At 21.2% G+C, this 15,901-nt stretch overlaps 2 protein-coding genes across 2 annotated transcripts; one reads left to right on the top strand and one right to left on the bottom strand.

Annotated features, from left to right (window-relative positions):
* Positions 1–814: 814 nt before the first annotated feature.
* On the bottom strand, positions 815–4,149 carry Bma-grl-14 (Ground-like domain containing protein; the record flags this gene model as incomplete). The annotated part of the gene is made up of 7 exons (XM_001896455.2): positions 815–1,057; positions 1,712–1,816; positions 2,115–2,460; positions 2,655–2,776; positions 2,928–2,993; positions 3,267–3,422; positions 3,844–4,149. The coding sequence occupies 7 exons, from the start codon at positions 4,147–4,149 to the stop codon at positions 815–817; spliced, it is 1,344 nt and encodes a 447-aa protein (XP_001896490.2).
* A 3,802-nt stretch (positions 4,150–7,951) lies between these two features.
* Positions 7,952–14,015, top strand: Bm8054 (Uncharacterized protein; the record flags this gene model as incomplete). Its single annotated transcript, XM_043081225.1, has 11 exons — positions 7,952–8,074; positions 8,612–8,708; positions 8,921–9,048; positions 9,304–9,438; positions 10,274–10,465; positions 11,424–11,514; positions 11,784–11,895; positions 12,427–12,482; positions 12,786–12,926; positions 13,629–13,766; positions 13,900–14,015. 11 exons carry the CDS (start codon positions 7,952–7,954, stop codon positions 14,013–14,015), a joined length of 1,329 nt encoding a protein of 442 aa, XP_042937159.1.
* Between the last annotated feature and the right edge of the window lie 1,886 nt (positions 14,016–15,901).

Genomic DNA, 15,901 nt, shown 5'->3' on the forward strand with positions numbered 1-15,901 from the left:
TTTTTTTTTTTTCTTTTTCTTTTTCTTTTTTCATTGTTTATGACAATTTATTATAGTGTAATTCGAGAAAGTTTATGTTTCGATTTCTTTTTTTTTTTTTTATCTCCTGGTATAATATATACTTTATTTTGCATATTGGCGCCATTGATTTTCTCTGTTATCATTTATTTTCAGGTAGTTATGAGTCATCGAGCTAGAGATTGAACATATGCTTTTTTTTCTTCCCTATCTAACACATTAGATATTAATCTGATATTGTGCGAAAATTATTTAATAAATTTTGTTGAAAAATGTCATTATTATTATTATTGAAGTGATATTTTTTTTTTTTTCTAAATTCTAAACTGAATTTTTTTTTTTTGAATTTAAAATTTAGATAGTTGTCTGTATTCTTCTCAACATTTCTCTTTACTTTTGTTGAATACAAATTATAGCACAGAATATTCTATGTCTTTTCTAGTAGTTTTTTTGAAGCAAATTATCTGTTAGAATAAATACCATATAAAAAGCTACAGAACTACTACTGCAACAATATCAATAATTATATTATAATTAAACCCATAACGGTATAATAAATTATGAAGATATCATTGGAAAAAAAAAAAAATGAATTCTCTGAAAATTTTCAAATTATTTATTGATTTTGATACAAAAAAAAAAAAAAAAACGAAAAGAAAAATTTTCGAAAAAAAATATTTCGCTGTATATCTCTTAAAATTTAAGCAAAATACTTTTATTCATTATAAAGTTAACAGAAATTAATACATTATAAAGTTTATTCATTATAAAGTTAACAGAAATTAATACAAACATTTTAAACTTTTGTACGATGTCTTCTAATCCATTGTTTTTGATTTAAATTTAAATTAAAATTACAAGCAGGTAAGAATGCATAGCAGCTAATATCCATCATAGAAACAAGACAAAAATTGGTAGCTCGAGCAAGATAACTATAAAAACCAGTACCACAAATAACATTACATGGTATTTCCATTTCTGTTTCACAAACATTATAAATAGCTTGCTTTGATGCTTCTGCGTCACGTTCCACAATATTCTTTAACAAATTTAATTATTATTATTATTATTATTTCAAATAAAACTAATTAAATTATCATTACAAACATATATATATTATTTTTATCTTATTGATCAATTTTGTAATCCTTAAATGTTTATCATTAATTAATTAATTATAATCTTTAAATATCTATCATTAATTAGTTAATTGTAACTCTCAAATATTCATCATTAATTAGTTAATTATAACCCTTAAATGTTTATTATTAATTAATTAGTTAGATAGTTACAATCTTTGAATATTCGCCATTAATTAGTTAATTAGATAGTCATGGATTCTTTTTTGTCACAATATTTTTTTACTTTTTTTACCAAAATATTAATAACAATAATTATGGATAGATATAAATTTATTTATGTTTAAATTATCTAATAATAATAATTTTTTCTTAAATATTTTAATATTTATTACGTTGAATATTTATTACATGGAATATTTAATATTTATTACGTGGAATATTACGTGATGGATCAAAATATTAATAACAATAATTATGGATAGATATAAATTTATTTATGTTTAAATTATCTAATAATAATAATAAGAATAATTCTTCCTTAAATATTTTAATATTACGTGAAATATTACGTGACAAAATATACATATATATTAATTATAATATATTAATACCTGTAAAATAATTTCTTTTAAACGTGGACTATTGCATCGTTCATCCTCAATGAAACCAAACGGATTTCCATTATCAATTTCACATGGATCATTGATGCAATTAGGCTAAATTAATTCTAAATTTAATTTGTCATTTTTACATTCTTCTTTTTATATATAATAAATTTATTCTAAGAAAGATTTATTCATTTATTTTTCTTTTCTTTCTTTTTACAAAATTGAAAATTTCTTTTTCGATTATAAAATGAAAGAAAAAATATTCATAAAATTTAATATGAGGTATTTTTATTGAACGTTTACTTAAGATTTTATATGAAATGTATACATTATCCTGTATATATGAATAAAAAGTAAGTATTTCAATTATAAAAAAAAAAAAAAGACTTTATAAAGTAATACTTACATTTACTTCGGGTATGTATGATGCTGTATCAATGTTATAATCATTGGACATTAATTGAGTTAAGGGTTGTTCAAAGTTTGCTCTTCCTCCGTATCTATCACCAAACTTTTGATCAATTCTGTTATTTTGATACATACGGTTTTCCTGATAGTAATCCGGTTGTTGTGATGGTGGATACACTTGCACCGTATGTACCGATGCTTCTGTACTTTTTGGATTTGGTGGTGGTGGAAGGTGTTCAGTTGCTTCAGCTCCATTTGAAAGCATTTGTTGTGCAGAATTCAAACTTCTTGCAAATTGCTGATAGTCATATGAATTTGGTGCAATTCCGGATGATTGCATTTGCCTGAATAAATTGATACAAATCCGTTTAGATGAATTTAGATCAAAATGTATGACAGTTCCTTATTATATCACTATGATAATGAAATTAGTTGAACTCCTGAAGACAGTTAAAATTTTACTATAATCAGTAATAAGCATGATAATAGGATAAATTTAGTTGTTGATAAGTTTACTGTTATCAGTGATATGTGTTACCTAATTTGAGGAGTATATTCAAATGCATTATTGTTGCTTGATTCATTTACCGGTATGAACGGATTACTCATACTGTTTAGATTGGTTGCTCCATATTCGTTTGATATTGCATGTCTTCGATTCTAAGAAACACTGATAATGATAAAAAAGTGATAATGATCACAGTGATAATGCTATTATTGTTATCAGTAATAGGACATAACATAAAACTTTAGTTTATATATACTTTATCATATTAAAACTTAAAAAAAAAAGAGGTGTTGTTACACTTACATATTGTGGCATCACTTTATCATAATCAGTGATAAATGTTTCCCAGTCATTAAATGTGACATTAATCTAAAAATACAATCTCTGATAATATTCAAAAATATACCAAACTAATACTTTTTAATTATATGATTGTAAATGATTAATTTTTTGCTTCTATTTGAATTTTAAATGAATTTCACATATTATTATCACTGAACTGAATTAATTAAGCTATAATTTGTTCAAATAAAATTAACAATTCAAATTATTGAAATAATTTCAAAATTGTTTTTGATAATGATTATTTATTTGAAATTCAAATTAATCATACTACTAGCAAACAATACTAATAAAACAAACTGGATCGATTAAACTTTCTCGTTGTTTCTTTCGTTGATCATTTAACAATAAAATTGTCCTATTGTTGTCAACAACAATTTGATTTGCATTTGTAGCGCTATTGTCCTCCTTATGCTTTTGCCTTTGATGATGAAAATTTTGAATGCTTCGAAATGCCTATAATTATACATTTTACATTATATTTATTTAAATATTGCTAGTAATAATTAATAAATGAATTATAATTTACCGCCATTGTGCGATCATTTGCGCCATCATTTAGAGATTATTATAATTAATTTTTAATAATAGATTAATCCTGCAAACATTTGATATGCTTAATGAAGCCTAAATCAATTAAATCAATTTTCAGCTCATTGCTTTAAATATTATTGAAAAATTATTCGAAACTTTTTTTTTTTTTGTCTTAACTCTGAATATTAACTTAATTCTAGTATTAACTTCAAATTTAAGGTATTTTTTTTTAGGTTAATAAGATTGATTGTATAAACAAATAAGTAATTTGATAAGTTAATCAATACATAACAAAATTCTAATACTTTTCATTATGATAACGATCAAAAGCTAACATTCATACCTTGTAGAGGCGCAATCGTCTTTCGCGTATTTTCTTCCAATTTTCCAAATTTTTTGCATGTTTTTGTGAATTTATTAAATTTGGATTGCTTATTTCAGTTACTATTGAAGCTGTTTGATAATTTGGCTGAATTTGTGATATCTGATATTGATTATCAGATATCAATCCACTCTGATATTTCTTATCAGCTATTTGTAAATCATCTTGAGATGTGTTATTTAGCCTAAACAATACCATTTTTTGTGAATTTTCACTCGAAAATTTGTTTAATTTTTCCAATAAAGATTGTCTAATAGCAGATTGCATTTTATACTGATCATTAAGTAATACTAACTCTTGTAAGTTTGATAATTCTGATAATGGTTCGAGACTTTTAGATGATGAAAAAATTATTGAAAAAATAAAGAGCATTGTTAGCTTAGCCATTATTAATCTGTTAGCCTGAAAAAAAAAAAAATTAAATTAAAAAAAATGAATGAATGAATGATAAATAAAGTTAATATTATCAAAAAAAAAAAAAAAATTTATAGCTAATAAAATTGTTATTTTAGAAATTATCCGGAAAAAATCATAAACCATAAAAAAAACAATAAAGTTAATTGCCTCATAATTATCAGAATTATTACTTAGAAGTTATCTGGTAGAATCCATAAGACTAACATTTATTAAAATGTACAAAAATTTTATCAAACAAATAATATAAGTTAATTTACTAGTAAAAGTTTAATTAGATAAATATCACTAAATAAGCATTAGCATTGGTAAACAAAGGTTTATTTAATAAGCTTCATAATAATCTGAGCTAATTACTGTTACTTCAGTAGACTTGTATTTACAATTTTATAAGTAAATTCAAAAAAAAAAAAGTAATTTAAAAAAAAAAAAGTTCAATAAAAAATTAAACTTCATTTCTCTTTCACAAAATATAAACATAATAAAATTAATTGTTTAAAATAATGAATTAAAATTGACAATAAAATAAAAAAATAAATTTATCAATGACATATTTAAATTATAATATTAATGTATTAGCATTCAAAAGAAAAAAAAAATATCACATTCTTTATTATTCATTTAGTAATATCAAATTTTTTCAAATTCTTTTTTTTTTTTTCAAATAATTAAAATAGCAACAAAGAAATGATAATATTAATAAAATAAAATAGAATAAACAATATTAATAATAAAAATAGGAAAATTTGCTATTAAGAATAAAGAATATTAATAATAAAAATTGGAAAATTTGCTATTAAGAATAAAGAATATTAATAATAAAAATTGGAAAATTTGCTAATAACTGTTAATAAAATAATATTAAATAAATTTATTTAACAATTAATGTAAAAACTAATTTAAAAAAAAAAAAAAAAATGTCATTTCAAATTGACAAATGTCAACTTAATCGAATTTTATAGAGAACAAAATGTTGTGTTAAATATGAATATGAAATTAGTTCCTTGTATTTAAATGCATTTGAAATTTATTTACAAATGATACAATTTATATTTTGTCATTTATGGGTGACATGAAATTGTTGACCTACCAAGGAAGAAGAAGTATGTATGGGACACGATTTTACTCTCAAACATTAAATACAAACTATATTTTTGGTTCCATATTATTATTATTTATTGTTTGTTCATTCGTTTTTTTTTTTTTTTTTCTGTAAAATTTAAAATTTATTTAAAATTTTAAACAATCCATTTTTTTTTTAACTTTATAAAACTTTGAATAGTTCTTTCTTTTTTTTTTCAATTTTATAAAATTTTGAGCAATTCTTTTTCTTTTCTTTTTTTTTTTTTTCGTTAATCTCTGTCAACTATAAAATATATTTGCCTTATTTTTAGTTTATTTATGAATTCTTTTTTTTTTTTTTTTTTTGTTTACTTTATTTAAATTTATTTTTTGGTAAATAGAATGAAGTATACTATCCTGAAAGTAGATCATCAGCTCAAATTGTTAATTCAAACTTAATTTAATTCAGACGTTAGAAAAAGTTCATAAAAAAGTTCGTTGTTTTTTTTTTTTTTATTTCAATGACAAATTAGTTTATTAAATATTATTCATAATCTAATTGCTGTTATTGTGTTTCTTTTTTCGCTAATTAATTGTTATCTTGCTAATTAATTAATTAATTAATAATTCATTAATAAATAATACTATAATCTTATTTAATGTTATCATATTTAATTCATATCCAATTCCTATTTATTAATATTCAATTCTTATTTGTTCATATTAAATTCAAATTTATCCATATTTAGCAAAATGTAAACAAATATAATGCACATAAAATAATTAAATATGTATATTTTTAAATGAATTATATTTTGATAACATTGCTGGTACTTAATTAAAACAGAGTTTAGCAAAATTATAATTTTAAAAAAGTTTTTTTTTTTTTTTTTTTTCACAGCATTTTAAAAAAAGAAAAAAAAAATGTGAAATGAATTTTTCTCCAAATATTTAAACTGTTCAATTAAAACATTGATCAACATCCTATCAATTTATTAACTAACTTATCATGATCGCTTTACAAATCCCTTTTTTTTTTAGATTAACTTTTTATATTTGTTTTTTTTTTTTTTCAAAATAACATATAGTAAACAAATTATTAAATTATAATTAATTGTAATATGTGAAAAAGTTAATTAAATTCATATTTGATTTACATTCATTTCTATTTAATTCATATTTAACAGAATGTAAACAGATCAAGTATAATGCACATAAAATAATTAAATACATATATTTTTAAATGAATTTAGCAAATTTAAAGTTTTTTCCGAGAATTAAATCTTACAAAAATGCTTAAAACTTATTAAACTTTCTCCTAAAGATACATAACAAAATTTGTAATTAAAATTAATTTTATGGTCAAAAATTATTAGAAATCATTTCTGATTGCAAATATATATTAATTTTTACATTATAACGCTGCTCTGAAGTGAATTTTTTAAATTTTTCTTTTTTTTGGCATAGATTATCAAATATCCATTTCGTATTAAAATCCTATTCAATTCATATTTAATTCTATTTTATGCATATTTCTTATTTATTCATGTTTATTTCATATTTATTCATATTTAATTCATATCTGATTCGCATTCATTCACATTTAACTTATATTCATATTATTTTGAATTATTATTATTTGAATTATTATTATTATATTCATATTAGTTTTGAATTAGTTTGAATTATTATTTTATATTGTTATACTTTTTTATAAACTATTATTATTTTAAAATTTATTATTTAAAATTGTTATTGGTAAATTGCATATTTCGTTTTGATTCCCGAAGAATTTGCCTGCGATCAATTGTAAAAGACGTTCGTTCATTAATTGAAGTTGTTTGATGGAGCAGTGGGAAGGAATTAATTTTGTCCTTGAACTGCTTTTATGGATGTATCTTTGTCATTTTGTTTGATTCGTAGTAAATAGTAGTAATTAAAAAATTATTTTATAAATTATTTATTTAAAAAAAAAAACTGTTTTATTATTTATTTAAATTATTAACATTTTTTGCATGTACGAAAGTTTAATTCGAATTAATTATGGTAAAAAATCATTATTATTTGAGTTTCAATTCTAACTCAATTCTAATTCCAATTACAATTCAATTTCTGTTTTATTCCTCTTTTTTAAAAATTCCATTTTTTTGATTTTTTGAGTTTGTATTTTATTTCTAATTTTACACTAAATATATTTCTATTTGTACATACTATTTTTATCAAAATGATTTGTGCTACTGTTTCAATTTTAATTTTAAAGTATGATTTATACTTATTTTATTGACTAATTATACTTTACACATTTATATTCGATCATTTTATTTACACAATATTTCTACCAAATCTGTATTCTCATGTTAATTTCATTATAAATTCTTCGAAAGATAATTTATCGTATCATTTTACTTAACCTTTAACCTTCGTCGTACCACTACTACTGACAGGTATATTTTAACAGTTTGAAATATGAAAAAAAAAAATCATTCTCAATCCATTGATAAATATTACTAATGATAATTAATTACAGGACATTTGAAATTGAAAAGCAACATTCTTAATCATCAATTGTCGTGCAAAAGACATTTGCGCTAAAATGAAAAAGAATTCAGCGCCATTATTAATATTTATTTTGCTTCTATTTGATCTTATTGCATTCACTTCTATTTTACCACTTTTTCCAGCCTTAATCGATTATTATGGATTAATAGAACGACGAGTAAGTATAATATAATTTAAAAAAAAAAAAAAAAGAAATAAAATTGGTATACTTCAAATTAGTAATAAATTATTTGTCACATTTCAAAAGCAAAAAATTATATCTCTAAAAGCAATCATTAATTAGTTTTATTAAGATAACTCTATTGTTTTTTTTTTTAAACTTTATTTGAGTGTTGTCACAAATTTCTTCGAGAAATGTTTCGATGTTATTTACAATATTTTATTGTTGCTATTGCATAATTAAAACTTAAAAGATATAAAATTGTTAAAGTATAAAAAAAAATTTTTGTAAGAAATAAATGCATTAATTTGAGATCTATCAAATATATATAAGTTCGAGCACATCTAACGAAATGTTAAATCTAATAAAATTAGGAAAATTTTATCAAATTGTTTCATTATTATTATTATTATTATTATTATTATTATTTATGTTTTTTTTTTGTTGTAAAATAATAATTTTTTTTTTTGCAAATTATTGCAAAATAATTGAATAATTCTCGCATAAATTATTAAATAGTAATTATTAATTTAGGATCAATTATATGACGGAATTGAAATATTTTGTCAATTTTTTCAAAATACCATTGGTACACCATCCTCAAAACATCTTCATTCGGTTTTTTTTGGTGGTAAATTTTTGAAAAAAAAAACTTTTAATTTACAACTTTTAATTCTCTAGCATAAACAAGAAAATTAACGCATTTTATTCAAATTTATTTGCCATATTATGATCTTCAGGAAGTATTTTTGTGGAATATATACGATTTATAAACATTTGGAATTAAAAATTTTAATTGAATTTTAAAATTTGAAAAATTTAGAAATATAAAATTATTTCAAGGTATTTTGGGTTCACTTTATTGCTTACTTCAATTTTTATCCTCACCTTTACTTGGTGCATTATCTGATATTTATGGACGCAAACCAATTCTATTACTGTCAATTGCTGGAACATTACTTTCTTATATAGTAAGTTATTGTTTAATGATAAATTTTAATTTCAAATTGGCTACTAATTTGAAATTTAATTTTTTAAATAAATAAACTTTTGATTCATTTGCAAAGATTTTTCACTCATTTACTAACTTTTTTTTTTTTTTTTTAATTATAAAAGAAAAATATTTTCAATATTTCAATGAAAAAAATATTTCAATTGAAAATCAAAATGCAATAAAAATATTTTAATTAATTTCTTCCTTTCATTTATGGCCTTGTACCAAGCAGATATGGGCCAGTACAAATAGTTTTATCTACTTTGTATTATCACGAATAGTTGGTGGTTTGAGTAAAGCTAGTGTTTCAATTTGCATTGCAATTATGGCTGATGTTTATTCGCACAACAAAATTGGCCAAGGCATGGTAAGTGGTCAAGTAATTAATTCTTGTAGCTAAATTTAAACTTATTGATAAAAATATTGTTAAATATTAGTGGCTAGCACTGACATGAATCAATCTTATCAAAAATGATATTATTTAATTTAGCATTCTATTATCAGTTCCGCGTCTATTTAGTACTTATTACAATAAAATAATTGATAATTTTGTTGGTAAATTTTTTAATATATTTTAGAAATTATTGGTGCAACAATTCAAATTTTAAATATACTTTTAGGCTATTATTGGTGTAGCATTTCAATTTTTGTAATTTTAGGCTATTATGCAGCATTGCAAATTTTAAGTATAATTTTAGGTTATGATTGGTGCAGCATTTCAATTTTTGTAATTTTAGGCTATTATTGGTGCAGCATTTCAAGTTTTAAGTATAATTTTAGGCTATTATTGGTGCAGCATTTCAAATTTTAAGTATAATTTTAGGCTATTATTGGTGCAGCATTTCAAGTTTTAAGTATAATTTTAGGCTATTATTGGTGCAGCATTTCAAATTTTAAGTATAATTTTAGGCTATTATTGGTGCAGCATTTCAAGTTTTAAATATATTGTTAGGCTATTATTGGCGCAGCATTTTAATTTTTGTAATTTTAGGCTATTATTGGTGCAGCATTTCAAGTTTTAAGTATAATTTTAGGCTATTATTGGTGCAGCATTTCAAGTTTTAAGTGTAATTCTAGGCTATTATTGGTGCAGCATTTCAAATTTTAAGTATAATTTTAGGCTATTATTGGTGCAGCATTTTAATCTTTGTAATTTTAGGCTATTATTGGTGCAGCATTTCAAATTTTAAACATAATTTTAGGCTATTATTGGTGCAGCATTCTCGATAGGCTTTCTAGTTGGTCCTATAATTGGTGTTTATTTTTCACATACAGCTAATGCTGGTATTGAATTAGCTATCGATGCACCAGCTAAATTTGCTATTTTATTATCAATCATTGAACTTATCTTTGTTGCACTAATTTTACCTGAAACGCTTGAAATCTCAAAAAGGGTTAATTAGCAGTATTAATTACAATAATTCAATTGTCTTTATCAATTTTATGTTGATTTTTACGTTAATTTCATCAAGTCTACGTTATTTTTATCAACTTTACGTTAGTTTTCACGTTAATTTCATCAAGACTACGTTATTTTTATCAACTTTACGTTAATTTTACGTTAAATTTATCTAGTTTCCTTGATTTTATCAGCTTTACGTTAATTTTATCTACGTCAACTCCATCAAGTCTACGTTATTTTTATCAACTTTACGTTAGTTTTCACGTTAATTTCATCAAGACTACGTTATTTTTATCAACTTTACGTTAGTTTTACGTTAAATTTATCTAGTTTCCTTGATTTTATCAGCTTTACGTTAATTTTATCTACGTCAACTCCATCAAGTCTACGTTATTTTTATCAACTTTACGTTAGTTTTCACGTTAATTTCATCAAGACTACGTTATTTTTATCAACTTTACGTTAATTTTACGTTAAATTTATCTAGTTTGCCTTAATTTTTATCAACTTAACGTTAATTTTACGTTAAATTTATCTAGTTTGCCTTAATTTTTATCAACTTTACGTTAATTTTACGTTAACTTCATCAAGTCTACGTTACTTTTATCAACTTTACGTTAATTTTGAAAAATTAATTTACGTAAAGTTTTCAGTTACATCATTTAAATGAATGCTTAAAATATTGATAAGAGAGAAAAAAAAGATGACATCGCCAATTTTTCGTCACCGTTACACCAATACTTTTTAAGAAGACAGTGGTGATAAATTCAAATTAAACTAAAAATTGAAAATGGCTTCTTAAATTATGAAAAAATAATAAATACTATTTCATTATACTTCTATATAAATTATTAATGATTTCAAAAAAATAAAAAATAAAATAATTAATAATTCAAAAAAAAAAAATCAATGATAACTTTTTGATTTAAAATAATTTTTTTTTTCTCTAGAAGACGTTAATTAATGAAGTATTTGAAAATTGTTTATTGTATATCAAACCGAGTGCACTTTTTAGATTTGCTGCTGTTAATAAACATTCAGGTAAGATAAAATTTTGTATAAAATTTCAATTTCTTTTAAACAACTCAACTAAATTGTTTATAAATTACAATAAATTTTTATTTTAAAATTTGGGAATTTAACATATTAGAATTTTTTGATAAATTTCATATTTTATTACTAATTATGCTATTTTACAATAATTAAAAATAAACATTTGATTTTATTTTTTATTTAATATAAATTAGGGAAAGGATTATTTGAAAAAAAATTTAATTTACTACTTCAATCTTTCAAGTTAAATCATTTAGAAGTGAAATTAATGCAATCATATGGACGAGCCTATTTTGTTTATATGTTTTTTTATTCGGGTCTTGAATTTACACTATCATTTTTAACACATACTCGTTTTAATTATGATAGGTTTATTATTATTATTTTTTTTTATTTTCAAATATTTTTTTGTTTATTTGTTTATTTCGAATATTTATCTGAAATGCTAGTGCTATCAAATAAATTGTAAGCATAATTTTCATTAAATTATATTAAAGTGGAGAGAAAAAAAGTGAGATATTCTGCTTGATTAACTAAAATTTTTAGCATTTTAAATTTGTAAAATTTCAGTAATAAATTGTAAATTTATAAAATTTCAGTAATAAATTGTAAAATTTTTTTTTTTTTGTTGTAAAATAAATTTATTAAATTTGAATAGTAATAATTGGTAATTTTTCTAATTAACAAGAAATTAGAAATTTAAAAGAAATTAGAAAAATTAAACAAGAAATTTAAATTAACAAGAAAATATTTGTGTACATTGTTTTAATTTAAGTTTTAATTTAATTTTTAATTTAAATTTAATTTAAGAATTTATAAATGTTAAATGTGCTAAATGTTGTTTACCACAAATTTTATCACTCATTTCAGATTTAAAAATGTTTTTTTTTTCTTTTTCAGCATGCAACAAGGCAAAATGTATTTATATATTGGTATTTTAATGACAATAGTTCAAGGTAAATAGTAGTAAAGTTACATTTTAGTAATAACTTGTAATAATAATTTAAATTTGATAAAAAATGTAATATATTTAAATAGAATGAAGAATAAATAGATCAAATTTTTTTTATTAAATTATTTTTCGTTTCATTTCTTTTCTTAAAATTTTTGTGATAAAATTATTAATCAAATTAAAAAAAAAAATTTGAAGGTAATTTTCAAATTATTGATTTACTCTTAGTATTTTGTTAAATTACAAATTTCCATTTTAATCGTTAAAAAGTTTAAATATTTAAATTTGCTGATGAAAATTTATTTAGGAGGAATTCGTCGAATTCCAAATACTAAGCATCACAAAACAGCTATTTATGGTATTGCATTTACTATACCAGCATATATTATCATTGGATATAGTAGCAGCGCAAAAGGTTTTTATATTGGTTTGGCGCTTTATGCAATAGGTAAGGTGGTTTTCTGCGACAAATGCGCCAAAAAAAGAAATGATTCACTTTAACATTTTTCATATAAGAATTATCTGCTAAAATTTCTTATCAAGATTTTTCATCTTTCTTATCTTCTTTACTTAATGAAATTGTTTACTTTCTCATCTGTAATTACTTATTCTAAATTATATAATAAGTAACTGAACGATTGATGTTACTGATCCGTTTTTTTATTTCTTTTTTTGTAAACGAAATTGCTAGAAATATAGAAGTTATTATCCGGAATTGAATGGCCAACTAAAAATATAGAAATTATCATGCGGAATTGAATGGCTAACTAAAAATATAGAAATTATCATGCGGAATTGAATGGCCAACTAAAAATATAGAAATTATCATGCGGAATTGAATGGCTAACTAAAAATATAGAAATTATCATGCGGAATTGAATGGCTAACTAAAAATATAGAAATTATTATGCGGAATTGAATGGCTAACTAAAAATATAGAAATTATCATGCGGAATTGAATGGCTAACTAAAAATATAGAAATTATCATGCGGAATTGAATGGCTAACTAAAAATATAGAAATTATCATGCGGAATTGAATGGCTAACTAAAAATATAGAAATTATCATGCGGAATTGAATGGCTAACTAAAAATATAGAAATTATCATGCGGAATTGAATGGCTAACTAAAAGTATGACAGCATTTCAGCATCAAGTTTAGTAGTTCCATGCATGACCTCTTGCATATCAAATGAAGCGACGGATGATGTCAAAGGTGTCACAATTGGTGTTTTTCGATGCTTAGGTGCATTAGCTCGAGCTATTGGCCCACTTTTTGCATCAACAGGTTGACACATTCAAATCAAATAATTCCATTTTATTTTGTGCAAAAAAAAAAAAAAAAAAATTTAATTTAAAAATTTTTTAAAATCTTTTTTTATTAAATTAAACTTTTTTTATTTAAATTTATTTAATTTCAGTATTTTGGCTTTTTGGACCAACAATATGCTATGTCATTGGAGGTGTATTATTATTTATACCTTTATTTATGCTAAGGCAGCTTTCATTTGGAATAAATGAAATAAAAGAAGAGTAATTACTTCAAAATTTTACTTTCGTATTTTTTATTATTTTGTATGTCTATAAAAATTGTCACATTATTTGGTTTTTATTTGAAAATTATAATCTTTGCATTTGTTTAAATTATTATTTTGTGTTTTTATTTTTCAATTAGCATAAAAGTTTTCAAGTTCATATTCACTTACAAGATTGAATTATGATAGAATTTAAAGTTAAATAAATACTTTGTATTTTTTATTTACAATATTAAAAATTTTTATTTATAATACTATGAAAGAAAAAAAAGATGAAATAATCTTTTCATCTTTCTGTAAGAAAGATAAAATAGCATTCTTCAAAGAAACATTATCTCAAATATTCTTTTGAGACTATGAAAATTTTCTCATCAATAAAATTTCAAATAGTATTTCTTTAAAAAAATAAAGTAAAAAATAAAATATTAAAAAAAAAAATTTAAAAAAAAGAAAAATATTAAAAATTTGGAGGAAATTTTTATTAGAAATGGAAAATTTTATCATTACTATTTATTTTGCTTTTAAATATTAGAAGTAGTTAAATGTAAAATTAGAATAAATGAAATTGAAAATTATAACAATCATTCAATTTTAAAATATATGAAATTTCCTGCCGATATATTTATTTTTTTTTTTAAAAAAATATAAAATGTATTTTATGATTTTTACAATGTTTCGAATTTTTTTTAATTCAATAACAAATGAAAAAGTTATTGTTTCAACAGATAAACAAACAAAAGTAACTAATTGAATTGGTTAGTAGTCGTTCATTTGGTTCAAATTAAATTGTAAAAATATGAAAAAAAAAAAAGTGCATCGATATTTTTAAAATATTTTAAATTTGTTTTAATACTATTAGAAAAAAATTTGCATCATAAAATAATCGAAATTTCATTTATCACGAATAATTATCACTTATTTCTAAATATTCTGCTACTTTTATTTAATTATGAATTAGTTATTTCGATCTCTAATAAATATTAAATAATTAATACCAACAAAAAAAGATATTTATTCATTATTCAATTTCAAATTTAACGATATTTATTCATTATTCAATTACAAATTTAACGATATTTATTCATTATTCAATTACAAATTTAACGATATTTATTCATTATACAATTACAAATTTAACGATATTTATTCATTATTCAATTACAAATTTAACGATATTTATTCATTATTCAATTACAAATTTAACGATATTTATTCATTATTCAATTACAAATTTAACGATATTTATTCATTATTCAATCACAAATTTAACGATATTTATTCATTATTCAATTACAAATTTAATAATCATTTTTGGTTTTCTCGATACTTTCATTCATATTTAATGAAATTAAAACACAATGATAAATTTGCCAAAAACTTTTTAAATTTCAATACCAATCGAAAAACATAATATCGCTGATCATAGTTTTAAGGTGATCTGAACTTTAACCTTTCCCATTTTGATGGCGCTATCTGTCTTTCGAGAAATACAATGAATTAATATTGAGAATAACATGTGCAACATGAAATTTTAAAAATTTCAAATTTATTTTTTTTTGTTAAAAAAAATAACGATTTCAATCAAATTAAGAATATTGCAGAAAAAATAAAAAAAATAAATAAATAAATAAATAAACATTCAATATATATAATTGCTAATGATTGTTACAAGCAAGCAAATAGATATGAATTTTAATTAATTAAAACAAAAAAAACTATCAATATCATAAAAATATTTTAATTCATTTTTAAAAAAAAAAAAAAAAAAAAAAAAAAAAAACAAGGAGCAAAAAAAAAAATTTGGTGACAAAAAAATGACACAATTTTTTTTTTTTTTGTTGATCATAAATAATTATCATTAATTATTCGTTAAATAAAATTAACAAAA

Source organism: Brugia malayi, assembly GCF_000002995.4.
Source record: "Brugia malayi strain FR3 genome assembly, contig: Bm_v4_Chr4_scaffold_001, whole genome shotgun sequence".
Lineage (NCBI taxonomy): Eukaryota > Metazoa > Nematoda > Chromadorea > Rhabditida > Onchocercidae > Brugia > Brugia malayi.